General features: G+C 47.2%; 1 protein-coding gene across 2 annotated transcripts in view; it reads left to right on the forward strand.

The window, feature by feature from the left end:
- Window positions 1-7,335: 7,335 nt before the first annotated feature.
- CNMD (chondromodulin) overlaps window positions 7,336-18,192 on the forward strand; it is a 29,453-nt gene continuing 18,596 nt past the window's right edge. For both annotated transcript variants that reach the window (XM_061133427.1, XM_061133428.1), the window contains exons 1-3: window positions 7,336-7,748; window positions 8,209-8,349; window positions 13,660-13,800. In XM_061133427.1, coding sequence (XP_060989410.1) covers window positions 7,596-7,748; window positions 8,209-8,349; window positions 13,660-13,800 — 435 coding nt within the window. In that variant the 5' untranslated portion in view covers window positions 7,336-7,595. The remainder of the gene's footprint in view (window positions 7,749-8,208; window positions 8,350-13,659; window positions 13,801-18,192) is intronic.

The raw sequence follows: 18,192 nt of genomic DNA on the forward strand, positions 1-18,192 counted from the left end.
TACTTATCTCGGGATATCTATGCTTTTTCCTTTCATTGTTTTATTTATATTGGAGTATAGATTTATTTTCTATATCTTTTTCTATATTTATCTATCCATATTCAGTTCAGTTCAGTTCAGTCACTCAGTTGTGTCCGACTCTTTGCGACCCCATGGACTGCAGCACGCCAGGCCTCCCTGTCCATCACCAACACCCATAGTCCACCCAAACCCATGTCCATCGAGTCGGTGATGCCATCCAGCCATCTCATCCTCTGTTGTCCCCTTCTCCTCCTGCACCCAATCCCTCCCAGCATCAGGGTCTTTTCCAATGAGTCAACTCTTCACATGAGGTGGCCAAAGTATTGGAGTTTCAGCTTCAGCATCAGTCCTTCCAGTGAACACCAGGGACTGAGCTCCTTCAGGATGGACTGGTTGGATCTCCTTGCAGTCCAAGGGACTCTCAAGAGTCTTCTCCAACACCACAGTTCAAAAGCATCAATTTTTCGGCACTCAGCTTTCTTCACAGTCTAACTCCCTCATCCATACATGACCACTGGAAAAACCGTAGCCTTGACTAGACGGACCTTTGTTGGCAAAGTAATGTCTCTGCTTTTTAGTATGCTATCCAGGTTGGTCATAACTTTCCTTCCAAGGAGTAAGCATCTTTTAATTTTATGGCTGCAGTCACCATCTGCAGTGATTTTGGAGCCCAAAAAAATAAAGTCAGCCACTGTTTCCACTGTTTCCCTGTCTATTTCCCATGAAGTTATGGGACCAGATGCCATGATCTTAGTTTTCTGAATGTTGAACTTTAAGCCAACTTTTTCACTCTCCTCTTTCACTTTCATCAAGAGGCTTTTTAGTTCCTCTTCACTTTCTGCCATAAGGGTGGTGTCTTCTGCATATCTAAGGTTACTGATATTTCTCCTGGCAATCTTGATTCCAGCTTGTGCTTCTTCCAGCCCATATTAACACCCGTGAATTCAGACTGATGATTCTAATTACAATTCATTACTACATGGTTTATTTTAGCCTTCCCTTTTTTTAATTTGTCTATAGACGTACTCTATATAGTCAAAATGCTGTTTTACAAAGGTTAGTGGGGTTTTTTTTTCTTTTTGCTGTTCTCATTGGGTGAGTTCCATTATACTATCTTCCAGCTCACTTTTGTAATTCTTTCTGAATTTTAAGCGCTTCCCAAGTAGCTTGGTGGTAAAGAACCAGCCTGCCAAGCAGGGGACCCAGAGTTTCATCCCTGGGTCAAGAAGATCCCCTGGAGAAGGAAATGGCAACCCACTCCAGTGCTCTTGCCTGGGAAATCTTAAGGACAAAGGAGCCTGGCGGGCTGCAGTCCCTAGGGTTACTAAAGAGCCAGACACGACTTAGCAACTGAACAACAGCAATGAATTTTAAGATTGTTTTATATCCGGGAAACATTTTATAGATATTAAATTGGATTTTTTATAGGGATTGCATTAAACCTGTAGAAGGAGTACAGTTGATTTACAATGTTGTGTTACTTTCTGTTGTAGAGCAACAGACACACACTCTTTTTTAGATTCTTTCCCATACAGGTCACTACAAAGTATTGAGAAGAGCTCCCTGTGCTATATAGTAAGTCCTTATCAGTTATCCATTGTACATATAGTAGTCTGTATATGTCAATTCCAATGTCCCAGTTTAACCCCTTACCTTTCCCCCCAATAACCTGAAGTTTGTTTTCTACACCTGTGACTGTATTTCTGTTTTGTAAATAAGTTCATTTTCATCCTTTTTTAGATTCTATATATGAGTGATATCACATGAGATCTTGTCTTTCTCTGACTTACCTCACTAAGTGTGACACTCTCTGAGTCCATCCATGTTGCTGCAAACGACATTATTTCATCCTTTTTTGTGGCTGAGTAATATTCCCTTGTATATATGTACACATCTTCTTTATCCATTCCTCTGTCAATGGATATTTAGGTTACTTCCAGGTCCTGGCTATTGTGAATAGTGCTGCGACGAATCCTCTTCACTGTTGATCAGAAATGTGGGGACACCATTATTTTGTGATTACTTGCTTTAAGAGTGTCTTTTCCACTCCACCATGAGCAGGATGGCGTCTTTTGTGCTCCGAGCAGCTGCGTTCGGGCCTGGAACAGGCCTCATCTGTTGTGTGAAGGAGGCGGAGTCCTGCAACCCACCACACTTCCCACCCTGTCCTCAATGTCGCTCTCCTCAGACCATCAGCCCCCTGAGCATCCACATGGTCTCTTACTCCCCCAGCCCTCTCTCCTTCTCAGGGCTGACCTTCTTGCTTGTTTCAGGGTTCATCCCATCCTTTCCCAGCCCCCTTCGGTTTTCAAATGTCTCTCCAGCCTGGGAGGGCTGGGGAGGATGTCCTTGACCCTCCAGCTCCCTTGGACTAGCCTCCTTACTTTCCTCTCCCCCTTAAATCCAAAGTTCTTAAAAGAACTGTCTCCATTTGCAGCATTCACTTCCTGCCTATTCACTGTTATTTATTATTTTATTCACTCATTTTTTTGACTATTTTATTTTTTAATTAATTAATTTATTTTAATTAAAGGCTAATTACTTTGCAATATTGTGGTGGTTTTTGCCATACATCGGCATGAATCAGCCATGGGTGTACATGTGTCCCCACCCTGAACCCCCCTCCCCCCTCCCTCCCCATCCCATCCCTCAGGGTCATCCCAGTGCATCAGCCCTGAGAACCCTGTCTCATGCATCGAACCTGGACTGGCGATCTGTTTCACATATGGTAATATACATGTTTCAATGCTATTCTCTCAAATCATCCTACCCTCACCTTCTCCCAGAGTCCAAAAGTCTGTTCTTTACATCTGTGTCTCTTTTGCTGTCTCACATATAGGGTCATCATTACCATCTTTCTAAATTCCATATATATGCATTAATATACTATATTGGTTTTTTTCTGACTTACTTCACTCTGTATAATAGGTTCCAGTTTCATCCACCTCATTAGAACTGATTCAAATGAATTCTTTTTAATGGCTGAGTAATATTCCATGGTGTATATGTACCACAGCTTCCTTATCCATTCATCTGCTGATGGGCATCTAGGTTGCTTCCATGTCCTGGCTATTATAAACAGTGCCACGATGAACATTGGGGTGCACATGTCTCTCCCAGATCTGGTTTCCTCGGTGTGTATGCCCAGCAGCAGGATTGCTGGGTCATATGGCAGCTCTATTTCCAGTTTTTTAAGGAATCTCCACTCTGTTCTCCATAGTGGCTGTACTAGTTTGCATTCCCACCAACAGTGTAAGAGGGTTCCCTTTTCTCCGCACCCTCCCCAGCATTTCTTGCTTGTAGACTTTTTGATGGCAGCCATCCTGACCAGCGTGTTCACTCATTTTTTTGAACTGTCAATGCATGTTCACAGTACAGAATCCAGAACGTTCCAAAAGGTACAGGAGGAGCACCTTTCTCCCATGGGTGACCCCAAGCCCTTTGTCTCTCCCCAGAGGCAACCCCTGCCACTGGCCTCTTGTGAGTCTTTCCAGAGGGCATACGCACGCACGTATTCTTTTTTATTTATCTGTTTTGGCGGCACTGCGTTTTCGTTGCTACGTGCAGGCTTTGTCTGATTGCGATGAGCGGGGTACACTCGTTGTGGTGCTCAAGATTCTCACTGCGGTGGCTTCTCTGGCTGTGGACTGTGAGCTGTAGAGGCAGGCTTCCATAGTTGTGGCACACCAGCTCAGGTGCCCTGCAGCATGTGGGATCTTCTCAGAGCAGGGATCAAACCCATGGCCCCTGCATTGGCAGGTGAATTCTTAACCACTGGACCACCATGCAAGTCCTGCATACATATGTTCTTGTTTTATTTATTTATTGGCCACACCATGAGGCTTGTGGGATTTCAGTTTCCCAACTAGGAATGGAACCAGGGCCCTTGGCAGTGAAAGTGCAGAGTCCTAACCGCTGAGTCAGTTCAGTTGCCCCATGGACCACAGCACGCCAGGCCTCCCTGTCCATCACCAACTCCCGGAGTTTACTCAAACTCATGTCCATCCAGTCAGTGATGCCATCCAACCACCTCATCCTCTGTTGTCCCCTTCTCCTCCTGCCTTCAATATTTCCCAGCATCAGAGTTTTTCCAAAGAGTTCTTTGCATCAGGTGGCCGAAGTATTGGAGCTTCAGCTTCAGCATCAGTCCTTCCAATGAACACCCAGGACTGATTTCCTTTAGGATGGACTGGTTGGATCTCCTTGCAGTCCAAGGGACTCTCAAGAGTCTTCTCCAACACCACAGTTCAAAAGCATTAATTCTTCGGCACTCATCCAACTCTCACATCCACACATGACTACTAGAAAAATCATAACTTTGACTAGACAGACCTTTGTTGGCAAAGTAATGTCTCTGCTTTTTAATATGCCGCTGAACCACCAGGGAATTCCCCTGTTTGTGTTTTTTAATACAAATTTGGCCACTTTGGCCACCTGATGCAAAGAGCTCACTCCTCAGAAAAGCCCCTGATGCTGGGAAAGATTGAGGTCAAAAAGAGAAGGGGATGACAGAGGATGAGATGGTTGGATGGCATCATCGACTTGATGACATGAGATTGAATAAGCTCCAGGAGTTGGCGATGGACAGGGAGGCCTGGCATGCTGCGGTCCATGGGGTCGCAAAGAGTCAGACACGACTGAGCGACTGAACTGCAAATACAAATGGAGGCATTTAGATACATTTTCTACCCTTTGCCTTTTTCACTAAAGTATCTTAGGTGCGTGTTCTTACATCAGTATATTCAAAGCTGCTTCATCCTCTCAAATTGTTGCCAAGACCCCTCTGTGAGGATGCGCCATGAATTATCTGCTGCAGACACTGAAACCGTTTCCAGGCCTTTGTTCTAACAGACACGCTGCGAGGAGCAGCCTTGCATAGAGAGAATTTTTCCAGCCTTGTGAGCCCATCTGTGGGATAAATCCACAGAAATGAAATTACACTTTGCATTTTGGAATCAAGTTTTCCCCATAAAATTTGCACCAATTCAGCCACCCACAGCAACGTGGGCCTCATTCCCCTCATGCTCTCCAATAGACTGTTCTAACAAGGGTGTTTATTTTCACCAGCCAGATACGTGAAAAGGAATACTTTAAATCTGCATTTCTTTTTATAAGCGCTGTCAAGCATTTTTCTTCTGTTGAAGAGTCATTTGAATTTCCCCTTGTGTGGAACTTCTGTTCCCATCCTTTGGCCAGTTTTTCCACCAGTGGTATTTTAATGATTCCTAGGAACTCTCTGTTTGAGAAAACGAGTTCCTGGTCTGTGGTATGAGTTGCAAATACTTTTAGTCACAATGATGCTTTGCAGCATTCGTTCTGTGCCCAATAAATGGAGCAAATGGAACTGCTGTCTTATTGGCTCCTGCGCCCTCCTCACTGAGGAGTCCAAAGGCCTTTCTGTGTATTCTTTCCTTCTCCCATGATGTCAGCATCTGATACTGCGGATCCATCCTTCCTGAACTTGCCTTTTCTTCCTGCATCACTACTTCATCTTGGGTCTCCTCCCACTTCTCTGGACGTGACTTCTCCTTACCAAATGCCCATTACAAGTGCCCTGGGGAGAGGAGTTCTTGAACTCGGCAGCAGTGCCCCTGGGGGGTGAGCCTCTGCAGGCTGCAAGGAGGTTTTCCAGCACCTTCCACCTCATGGAAGATGCAGCCAGTGGTGCCTTGTCTGAATCCAAGGCAGGCTCAGGGTGGTCCCCGGGCTCTTCTTTACAAGCCCCCACATGATGCTTTCAAACTGGTGCTGGAGAAGACTCTTGAGAGTCCCTCAGACAGCAAGGAGAGCAAACCAGTCCATCCTAAAGGAAATCAGTCCTGAATATTCACTGGAAGAACTGATGCTAAAGCTGAAGCATCCAGTACTTTGGCCACCTGATGTGAAGAGCCAACTCATTAGAAAAGACCCTGATGCTGGGAAAGATTGAAGGCAGGAGAAGAAGGTGACAGAGGATGAGATGACTGGATGGCATCACCAACTCGACAGACATGAGTCTGAGCAAACTCCAGCCACAGTGAAGGACAGGGAAGCCTGGCGGGCTAGAGTCCATAGGGTCGCAAAGAGTCGGACACGACTGAGCAACTGAGCATCAAGTTCAACAAGTCTGAAATTAGTCTTATCAGATCGGCTCTCTCACAACTGCTCCTCCCAACATCCTCCTCTCCTTTGGGCTCCCATCACTCCCCCCATCCTCCTAGGCCTGAAGCCTCAGCATCCCCAGCCCAGCAGCAGCAGAGACATGCGGACCCCGCCACGCCAGTCACCTCCACCCCTCAGCACTTCCCAGCTCCCCTGTCCTCACACCTGTCACCAGGTGTCCCTCCAGAGCCCATCCGTCCTGCTGCCACAGTCCTGCCCTGCCCTCCCTCTGCTGGGAGACCTCAGGCCCTCCCCTGAAGTGCTCCCTACTCCTCAGTATCGGACTCTGCACAAAGCTGGAACCCAGCACCCATTCATGAAGCCTGGATTCACATGAGGTCACATGGAGTCCTGGTGGGCTTCCCAGAGGGACCTAGGGGTAAAGAACCCGCCTGCCAGTGCAAGAGACCTAAGAGATGTGGATTGCATCCCTGAGTTGGGAAGAACCCCCAGAGGAGGAAATGGCAACCCACTTCAGTATCCCTGCCTGGAGAATGGACAGAGGAGCCTGGAGGGCTACAGTCCATGGGGGTCATTTCAAAGAGCCGGACACGCCTGAAGGGACTTAGCATGCACACACACATAGTCCTAGTACTGGCAGACGGCACTTCCAAAGGCAAAAATATTTCTCCTGTTCTGCTTTTTAAATTAAATCACATATTAATATGTATAATGTTAATAAATTAAATAATTTTATTAATTAATATAATTAATATACATATTAATACTATATCTATCTCTCTCCATAGTATAAAATGTACACTATATACATAATAACAGTGTTTTTGGTGTATGTATGTTGCCATTGCTGTTTTTGTCTCTTTGTTTAACTTATTTAGTTAATCAACCAGAACCTATTCTTATTCTTTCTCAGCTTGGCTTCCAGTTTCCCTGCTGAGCCTCCTGCTAAGGCTCCCAGAGAAACCTGGGAGGAGAGCCCATCGCTGAGACCCCGATCCGCGCGCCTGTCCGGGGTCCAGCCCGCAGACTTGGGCCGGGGTCCCCCGTCCACCCCACGACCCCGCTCTCCTCTGTGTCCTGTTCCGCCGCCCCCCCCCCCCCGCCCCCCAGCGCCCACACGAGTTCACTGCAGGAAACGGGCCTCCAGCCAGGCGCCCAGCAGAGCCTCAGACATCCTGAGAGATCCCCGGACGGTGGAGAGAGTCCTGGCAATCCGGGATGCCCTGGGGTCCCGGGGCTCAGCATCCTTGGTCTCCTCCCCCTCCCCCACCCTGGCGCACTCAGACTCCCGAGGGGCTTGGGGAGGGGTGCGGAGAGCGCGGGCAGAGGGGGCTGTGGGAAGCTGGGCGCGTTCACCGCTGCTCGGGGCGGGAGAGGGAAGGCAGGGCAGAGGTGAGGCGCCAGGAGGGGTGGGGAGCTCTGGGCTGGCCCAGGCGGAGGGCACGGTGTGCGCGCGCGTGCCCCGCGCTGAAATGCCCTGCACGTCGGGGCCGCAGGCCAGAGCCCAGGGCGCCCGCCGAGCCTCCCGGTGTCCTGCTCCTGCGGCCGCGGTCATGACGGAGAACTCGGACAAAGTGCCCATCGCCCTGGTGGGCCCCGACGACGTCGAGTTTTGCAGCCCCCCGGTGAGTACCACTCACCTGGGGGGCTGCGGTACTGCCCCAGACCTGCTGGGGTCCGGACCACCCCGTCCCGGGTCTGCGATTTGCGTGTCACCGAACTTGGGAGGTGGGGGCAAATTCGGGCGCCCAGATGTGGGCTTGGGGTGGCACCCCACGCTGGTGTGGGTGCAGAGGGAGGGCAGCCGCAGATGCGCGCGAAGGGGAACGTGGACAGGGAGCGAGGAGCGGGCGTCGTGGAGGGGAGCCCGCCGAGACCGCAGACCCGCGGGTCGACGACAGGGAACCGCGAAGAGTTTGCTCAGCGCGCATCCAGGCCTGAGGACCAGAGGACCCGCGGCGGGGGAAGCGCGGAGAAACGGGGCGCCCGGAGGAGCCCGGGGCCGCTGTTCCCCACTTCCTCCCGCACCCCGATGCCGCGGTCGCTGCGCGCAGACTTGACGGGTCCTCTCCCGGCCGCCCGCAGGCGTACGCAGCCGTGACCGTGAAGCCCTCCAGCCCCGCGCGGCTGCTCAAGGTCGGAGCCGTGGTCCTCATTTCGGGGGCGGTGCTGCTGCTCCTGGGGGCCATCGGGGCCTTCTACTTCTGGAAGGGGAGCGACAATCACGTAAGTCCGGAGGCGCACGGGGTGGCCGGGGCCCCTGGATCACTCGCGTGTCCCCTCCTCGGGGGCCCCAGCGGATGCTGTCCCCTCGGGGGCCTCCCGGGCACCTCGTCCCTTCGTCCATCCAACTCCACGACGTGGCTTCCCACTGACGGGCAACTTTGTAGAAAAGCCAGTCTGGGCTTCAAAAGCGGTGTGACCGGGGGATGCAGTGGACGGTTTCAGGGAGGCCCTTCGCGGGGAAGGCGCATCGCAGCCTGGCGCTCCACTGAACAGCCGAGGGACCGCGGGTCAGGCACGGCCCCTCTGGCCTCGGCTTCCTCACCCTTAGGAAGAAATGAAACGATGGCCTCTCCCAGCTGAGAAAGGCTGTGTATGAACTGAACCTGGGACAAAGGTAGAGGAGGAACATTCAGACCTAATAATGGCATGAACCTGACCGCCCACTAGCGCCCTCTTTTTCTCTCTCCCTCCCTCCTTTTCTCTCTCTCTCTTCTCTCACTCCTCATCCTTTAATTTGCCCTTCCCTCTTGCTGTAAGGGGGAAAAATAAAATAAAATCTAACTTCCTTATAGATAGCCAATATCTTTAAAAGTCATTTCTGGCCTGGTCATATGTGATTTAATGGTAAATGTTTTGCTAATGCCCGTCCTACTTTTTATGAACGCAACTATTTATGTTAAAGCTCGGCTGGCTCTCAAGGAATATAAAAAGTGCTTCTGACCCGAATGGGCAAGAATCCAGGGTGTTCATTAAACACTCTGAGTTTTGTTCACCTATCTAAAGGAGGGGGAGAATTTTATCTTGATGACCATTGCCAGGCCTGGTGTAAGCTGATTTCAACTAATGGAAAAGAATTCCCTCTCCAGGGTGCACACAAAGGGCTGTTTCTTAATCACTGCCCTCAGAGAATCTGTGACTGCGGTTTTCCCCTTTCTCTCCCACCATGAAATTCAAAGCATGAACGAATTCCAGTACTTAGGGAAAATGGTGCTGAAAGCAATTCAACCATTTTACACATCACATCTTCTGCAGTCACTGCATAATTTGTATTTTTAACTCAAATGCCTAATGTAGATAAGCATGCCATTTAGCACTGAGTCTGTTTAAGAGACTATATCAAATTTACAAGCATCGACTTGTAGGATCAGAATTGAGCGGTATTTTATGTGTACTTGAGAAGTGCCTTAATGTATTTGTGTATTTTAAATATAGAAGCCGGGCCAGATGCTCATATTCGAAAGCAGCATATCTGAACATTTCTATATCTCCATCTCCATTAATAGCAGGGTTTAGACTGTCATCCCTTGGGAAATGTAAATGCTATCTTTTAGATGACAAAAATTCCATGGTATGGGTCCTTTGGGGACAAAAATAGCTTTGCTTTTTTTTTTTGGTAAAGATTTGGGTCATGATATATATTTATATATATATTATATATATATATCATTTATATATATATCATTTATATATTTGGCATTTAATTATTCAAGGCAAATAGGGTTAACTGACAAGCTTCTAGAAAGAGAGATTGAAAGATCATCCAAAATGAGTAGGGCCTCCTTTTATCATAACTTTTACTTCACTGCAAGATGGTGGGTTGTCTGGTTCAAGAGAGTGGTATTAAATTCTAAAAATACAGAGGAAGGGTGAATCACATTTTATTGCCAACAATAGAAGTTACTGCTGTCTCCTCTACAGGTAGGAGACTGAAGAAAATCGTGGTAGGGTTTTTTTTTTTTCCAACTCCCAAAATATTCCATGCTGATCCATATTATTTAAGTCTGAAAAACAAATCACAAAATACTAAATAGAGTAAGTTTGGTACCATCCACACATAGCATATGCACAGGTCTGCTTTCCCTGAATGCAAATCTCAATGGTCCAAACAAAACATAAGCAGAGAAGGTCAGTCTCTATCAAACAGACAGAGACCCACTCTTTGGAGATTACCCATGCCTCTGTTCCTCTGTATTGGTTTATAGAGGAGAAGCAGCAGTAATTCACCTCCTGTGCCTTTCATATGGATAAATCCCCTTAGGACAGGTTTACTGGAAATCAGCTAGAGGACTCTGAAGCATTGAAGTGTTAATAATGAGGGGACAAGCGACTGGGCTCAAATATTGAGGTCATGTTTTATCCACATTATTGTCAATGAAACAAGGCATTGAAATATGGGAAATTCCCACCAATATGAGATAACTGACAACCCAAGCGCCTGGGATGAGGGGATGAGATCATCGCTTGGGGCCTTTATTCTCAGCCTGATTTTTTGAGACGTTGGTCCCAAACATGATGTAATTATCTTATGAACCCAGGCTTTATTAGAAACTCATTAGCAAATCTCCTTGGCTGTAAAAGGCACCATATTGAGCAGAATTTTGGCACATAATAAACTTTCTTTGTGCTTGAATGGAAATAGCCTTAGGTGCTAACAGCTCCATCAGTTTAGAGCAGATATTGTGATTACTGCTTCACCAACCCAGCCTTCTCCTGAGCTTGGGGCTCAGTACTTTTTACCAGTCTCCAACCCCAGGCACTTCAGGAGGACACAAACCCCCTCTGCTGCTCTGGGGCAAGCAGGGGCTGCAGCTCCATTAAAAGGATGCGATACCCAGGCCTGGTTAGGGTGTTTTGTTGAGTGGGAAGGTGGAGAAGGGTGATGATGGAAGAAAGTGAATTAGGCGCACAAGCCACTGTTCCAGGGTTATGATCTTGTCTCCTTAAGATTTTCTAAGAATTTGGAAATAGTTCATTTCTTAAATCCAGGATCACTCTAGTAGTAAAAAGTTTATGTGCAAGGCTTAAAGAAAAAAAAAAGAGCCTCTTGTCTCATGAGTGAAGGACGGACACTCGTGCCAGCAGAAACTCACACACGTGTTGTCCGCCACGCACCCCTTAACAGCCAAAATTAACTCAGATGAATAGTGGCTGTTCAGAGAGCGCAGAGGCCAAACAGAGCCCGCTTTCTGAGCCTCATCTGCAGGGAGCCCAGGCTCAGCCAAAGAAAACAGGTTTCCCCAAACGGGCTGATGGTGAGGACCGCCGAGGTGCAAAGTGGAAACGGATTGGTGGGCTCCGCTCCCACGCCCCTAGATCAGAACCCCCGGCAGTGGCTCTCACGATCAGCTGAGCTGGGGGGGCAGTGTCCTGCAGGAGGCGACGTTCATCAGAAGGAGGGGAGGACCTGTGCTCAGAGGTGGTGAATGCCGGGATTTTCTGTTCCACTGCCTACAAGGGTACCAGCCACCGTGTCTCCATCTCTGCTGATCAAACAGTGCTTTGTGGGTCTTGCAATAATGAGTTTTCTACAAGTAATGATCCAGTAACAACAGATACTTTCCCCAGGGTTAGTCCATGGGGGCAGTTAGCTGTTTCTCGTAATGAGGGAGAAAAATCTGACTTGAATTGAATTTGAGCTCTTTGCAGTTCTGACCTACCGACCTGACACTAAGTAGCTCGTGTCATCAGTTCCCACTCCATCCACTTGGAAGAGTGTGTATCTCACACAACACACAAGAGATACATTATGTATCATATATGCGCCTCCTTGTTGGCTCAGTCAGTAAATAATCCGCCTGCAATGCAGGAGACCCGGGTTCAATCCCTGGGTGGGGAAGATCCCCTGGAGAAGGGCATGGCAACCCACACCAGTATTCTTGCCTGGAGAATCCCATGGAGAGAGGAGCCTGGCGGGCTACAGTCCATGGGATTGTGAGAGTCGGACATGACTGAGCCACTAAACCATATATCACACATAAGATATAGTGTGTTAGTCACTGAGTCCTGTCCAACTCTTTGTGGGGATAGACTGTAGCCCGCCAGGCTCCTCTGTCCATGGGATTCTCCAGGCAAGAATACTGGAGTGGGTTGCCATGTCCTTCTCCAGGAAGATATAGATATATACATAAATATGCTTCTAAGTCAGACAATGGAAGGAAAGAGAAGAGAAGCCCACCTACTACCCCACAGTGCAGAGAAGTTTCTTGCAGAGCAGCAGTGGTTTAAATCACTTTTTAAACCAGTGTCCTAACCAGGTGTCTAAACTAAGAGAGCCCTGTTGGGAACTTCCCTGGCAGTCCAGTGGCTAAGACTCCATGGTCCCAACACAGGAGGCCCAGGTTTGATCCTGGTCAGGAAACTAGATCCCACACGCCTCAACGAACATCGAGGATCCTGAGTGTCACAACTTATTTGGCACAACCAAAGAAATAAATATTTTTTTAAAGAGAGAGAGAGAGAGCCCTTTGGATCCTGTAATTTAGTGGTACACTGTAAAAAGGGTTTTTCAAATGCTGGGATTTTAAACAAGATGTTACTTAAAAATGCAACACATGAAACAGATCAGAAGCAAAGCTGCTCTGGTCAAATTGCAGATGGACCGTGGGTGGGGGGGATTCGGGTAAAGGAACCTCACGGTCCCACCTGCTCTGGGCCACCTCTGTGACACCCCAGAGCTCTGATGACATAAATGAAAACCCCCTCTGAGGTTCCCACTTCATCGTTTGGCATTCATAGCAACTCCCAAGATGCAGAGCTAAGTGGGGTAGCCAGCTGTTTTTCTGATTCCCTGCCCAGTGCTCCCGCACAATGCCAAAACTCTCTCCCTTCTCCCCACACATCTTGTGACAACGCCGCACAACACCTTACGTCTGCCCCATAGCATCATTCATAGGAGTCCCTCTTATTTTGAGTGGAAACAGATGTGCATGTGGACCTGCTCTCTGTAACGTGGCTGTATCTCAGGCATACCCCAGTCCTGTCTGCAGTCCTTACTGTATACCACCCTCCATGCCAAGTCTTGACTGAAGGATTTTTTAAAAATACCTTCAAATTGAGGTGCCACTGCAGATTTGATTGGTTAACAGCCCAGTGAACCCTCTGCCTCTTCAATGTCCATTTATCCATCAACAGATCTCAACTCTGGCTGCAGAGTAGAATTGACCTTTAGAAAAAGAAAGATCTGCCCTCAAGCTGCATCCCCGCAGGTTCTGATTTGATCCATCCTGTGGAGGCAACCCAGGTGTGGTAGCTGAAGATTCTCCTTAGATGCGTCTATGTGCCACCAGGACTGCAAACCACTGAGCTCTTCAGATTAGTATCAGAGACGATCAAAGCCTTTACTTTCAAGATATTATTTAAGAAATCATTGTATTAAGTGATTGGTGGATGAATGAAGTCCTCCCAGATAAATGTCTTACTATTAAGGATGATTCAGTGTATCTCTGAGACACAGGAATACTAATTTGTATAAAGATAAGCCCTGAATTGCTCTAAGAGGGACACATCACTAATTCTGGTGTTCACTTCCAGATTTACAATGTCCATTATACCATGAGTATCAATGGGAAATTACAAGATGGGTCAATGGAAATAGATGCTGGGAACAACCTGGAGACCTTTAAAATGGGAAGTGGAGCTGAAGAAGCGGTTGAAGTTAATGATTTCCAGAATGTAAGTATATTTCATGCATTTAGGAAGTTTAACTAGGCAAGCCTGGGAGACGCCTCATTCAGGGAGAAGGCGAGCCCCTCACACACACCCAAATGGGAACTGCTCCTTATGGCGGTCATGGTGCCGCCAACCCCCCTGAACCATGTCGAGTGTTCTCTCTGAGGAAGGATCACTCTCTGCCCTTGACATTTTCAAAATGAAAAAAAAACAGCCCCTTAGCACTGAGAAAAGACAAGTTCTTGGAGCTATCCAAAGTCTTGGCAGAAAGACTTGCAAGAGCTCTTTTTCACCAAGCAGCCTTCTTAATACGGTGACTAAAATGCCCAAGGTCTCCCAGAATGTGGCAAGATCTAAAACTGGCAGTTATCGAGAAGAGGGAAACTTTAATGACCTGATAATCTAATCAACAGCAGGTGGGATCTATTTACACACATGTCTCAGTGCTCCAGATTTCCCATTTAATCCAGAAAATGAGCATGGAGAAATTCGCCTAGTGTATCATCTGCTGTCTGAACAGAGCCCATTACAGATGAAACATTCGAGTCTCCTTTGCAAAGGACACACATGTTTGTTTTCAAAAATTCAATTTACAGGCAATTGGAGACATCAAGCCATGCATGGATGCTTCAGTGGACATCTGTGAACCCAAGTGTCACTCCAGGCCTCCTCTCTGGCTGGCCACCATAAATATCCCATTCTCTCTCTTGTTCTAGGAAAAGAAACAGGCCTCACTGTTTGTGCTCTCCTATTAAATCTATAGATGGAGTAGGTGAGACTTCCTCATGAAAAAAGGCTCTTAAAAATAATGTCTCTTCTGATGGTTTATTGGCCTGCGAACATCTCACCGACCTGTCTTCCTCTGATTGATGAGAAAAACTAGAGGTGCTTTTCATTTGAATGAAAGAACTCCCCTTGTTGATAGCCAAACACACTTCACAAGCCCTTTTGAATATCAAACAGATGCTAACCTTCGAGCTCGGCTGATGTCAGACATTATTTGGCGAGGACAAGAGCTGGCTGTGTTTGGCGTGGGCTCAGCCCTGGGGACAGGCTCCGCAGTCCTGTGAGTGCCCAGCTCCATTTCCTTTGGTCATAGCTTTGCAAATGGTTCTGGTCGAGTCCCAGAGATAATTTCTCTAGACCTATTAAAGGCTTTTACTGCAAGACCCAGGACAAGGTAAAAGGCATTTTTTTCTTTGCACTGCTCAATATAAAATCATAAAATGTGACTCCCACACATGCATCTTTCATTCAACCCAGAACAAAATTGAATACGCAGGATATGCCACAATATCAAGATATGCAAAAGTAGCTATGCAGATAAATAAGAAAAGATCCATCTCTCTCAACATGTGTATGTATCAGGAATGTCCTTTTAAAATATTTAATCCCAAACCTATATTTCTGTTTTATAAATGGTTCTCATAATGGTATTGATTGTGTTTTGTTCTTAGAGGCCAACGGGGCCACAAATATTTTATAAACTGATCAATTCTCTTTGATAGCTTCCACATTTCTCTAAGTCAGAACTGGTGAGTAGAACATTTTTTTGATGGATAGAACCTGTTATGGGTTTAAATAAGCCTGGACTTCTGAAAACACATGAATCAGCCACTGTGGTACCTGAACTATTACTTCCTCCTGTATTACAAACCGTCAGTCAAGTTCAGGAAGCGTTTATGGGAGCTGACTATCTATATGCAAAGGATGGTGTGAAGCATGGAGTATGCAAAGACGACTGACACTTGTTCCCTCTCCCAAGGACATTAGGAGGTGGACATCCACAGAGAAGTGGCTTTAGGTCAGGCTGGGAGACACGCTGCCACGGAGCTATGAGCAGAGCTGTGGGGTCCTCGTGGAGGAGGCCATTGCTGCTAGTGAGGAGGTGGAGCGGGTTTTGCAGAGGTGGCGATGAAGCCAAATCCAGCCTCTGGGCTCTGACACTGAATTAGTATTCAGAGTTCTGAGTGAAGTAGAAAGGATAGCTTTCTCGCTTTGCCAGGCAAAGAGAGCCACAGTGGACTAATGCCCTCAACACTGTGTCCCAACCTGGAGTGGGTAGTGAGAAATTTCATGGTAATGGTTCAAAGAGGGTGTGATTGGCTATGGACATTCTTTTGATTGGTTGGTGGTAAGGTAAGTGGGAGTCAGCATCATCAACCTCCTGGTTCCAGCTGATGGGGTCTCAGTACTTGTGGGCAGCATACAGTTAAGTTCTCCCACTGGGAAGGGGTTTCAGTATATGCAAAACAGCTCACAGATATTACTGTGTGTATCCCTTGATGGGGAACTAGGACCCTGCCCCAAGGCTGCACCATTGTTTCTCTGGACTGTCCTTCCCTGGTATCTGCATCCTCTCCCTTCCCTAATTAACAGCTGTTTGAACCTGGCCATTGGAACTCAGGGAAGGTCGTGGAGGCTGAATGAAGCCTTTTTCCTGTAATCAAAGAAATGGGGGACACAGAAAGCTTTTGTGTGCAGGAGCCCTGTAGGATCCTGCTCGCTATCAGCAACAGCTGAACCAGGTCTGGAAGAATGGTTAGGATTTCAACCGCAGAGGCAGAGGCAGGGCTTTCCAGGCCCGGGGAAGGATATGCCATACCTGTGTTCAGGTCTGCTCCCAAGATCTAAGTAGGGAGCTTAGGAAGTAAGGGAGGGGGGAGGATGGAGGGCCCAGAGTAGGAAAGTTTCTGAATTGTAGGTGAACAGCCTCCTTTGCTAACCCCACCAAAATTGTATGGAGCCAGTGGTGGGAAAGAGCCCCCGAGAGGGAATTTGCACTGAATGAAGGGCTCCAGGCTCTACACCATTGGAGAAAAGAGTTATTCGGGTTCCTTGTTGCAGAAGGTAAGGCAGACTCCATTCAAGGGAGGCTACCACTGTGGGGTTTTGTAGTTAAGGAGAGAGCGGGCTCAACTCTGAATATAGTAAGGAAAACTGGGGCATAACAGCCACGGAGCAAGATGGGGTGCTGGTGGATGGGGAATTACTAAGAGTCATTCTTTGCTCAACTGACCTAACGGGATTTTTGCTGCAGGCAGGTCAGGGGGATCAGATATCCAGTTTAATCAGACTAGGGCTGACTCAGCAGGATTCTTGCTAAAATTGGAATAAACCGGCCAAGACAGAGCCCAAGGTTGGGGCCTAGAGGACTCAGAGGTGCCTGACTAGAGTTAGGTCACGAGAATCTCTGTAAACCCCTGAGGAACACAGACGCTAGTTCTGTTCAAAATGTATGAAAGTTGTACCCTCAAAAGTATCAATGCTGTTGGTTTAAGTCAATCCTTTCAACCCTAATGACCCACAGATGTAACAGAAATCCTGGTTAGAAATTAAGATAGTTCTCCAAGAAAGCACAGGAGCAGGAGAAAATAGAGGCAAAGAGAATGGCCTCCAATTTTGGAAGATACAACATTTTAATAAATATTAAATAAATACTTCTAAAACTAAAAAAATAAGAATGGTGGATATAAACAGATTTTCACTATACAATTCTTTTGACCTTGTGTATATTTGAAATTTTTAATTTAAAAAGCTGGAGGGAGGACTTCGCTGGTGGTCTAGTGACTGGGACCCCATGCTCCCAAGGTGAGGGGTCTGGGTTTGCTTGCCAGTTGGGGAACTCACATGCCTCAACTAGCACCTGCTGCAGCCAAATTAATTAATTAACTTAAAACTGGAGGGGGAAGAAATGGACAGCACAGCCTATCTGATAGGTAAGTAGGTTATTGGTTTCAAGAATCCATTTGGCACCTAACTATAACACAAAGAAAAAATAAAGTGAAAGTAATTTATAATACAATTAGAACTTGAGCCTAATGTACCTTGAAAACGTCATAGTCATATGCTTGGGTCACCGTCTGTGCCACAGCCTAAAATGCAGACTGACCTAAGTATGTGCTGAGAAATTAAATAGCCGATATTTTTCTCTAAACGGCTTCCCTGGTGGCTCAGTGGTAAAGAATCTCCCTGCCAAGGCAGGAGACAGGGGTTCGATCCCTAGGTCGGAAAGACCCTAAGGAAATGGGACCCCACTCCAGTAATTCTTTCCTGGGAAATCCCATGGACAAAGGAGCCTGGCAGACTATACAGTCCGTGGGTCACAAAAGAGTCGGACACAACTTAGTGACTAAACAACAAAAATCTTCTCAAATAGTAAACAAAAGTAACATTTCTCTCCGTTTTCATAATAATTCCACTCCTAGGAAATCCTTTGTACATTAAGACTGTGCCAAAAATCATGTTACATTTACATTAAAACAGTGTTAGGTTCCAGGCTCAAGTGCTTACAATCCAGTTTTTCAGCCAAGATTCTGGGCAGTTGGTTCTTCAGAGTTCCCCCAGGCTGGTCGGGACCAGGCACCCCTGGGCCATGCCCAACAAAGGGCCAGA

Source organism: Dama dama, chromosome 30, assembly GCF_033118175.1.
Source record: "Dama dama isolate Ldn47 chromosome 30, ASM3311817v1, whole genome shotgun sequence".
Classification (NCBI taxonomy): Eukaryota; Metazoa; Chordata; class Mammalia; order Artiodactyla; family Cervidae; genus Dama; species Dama dama.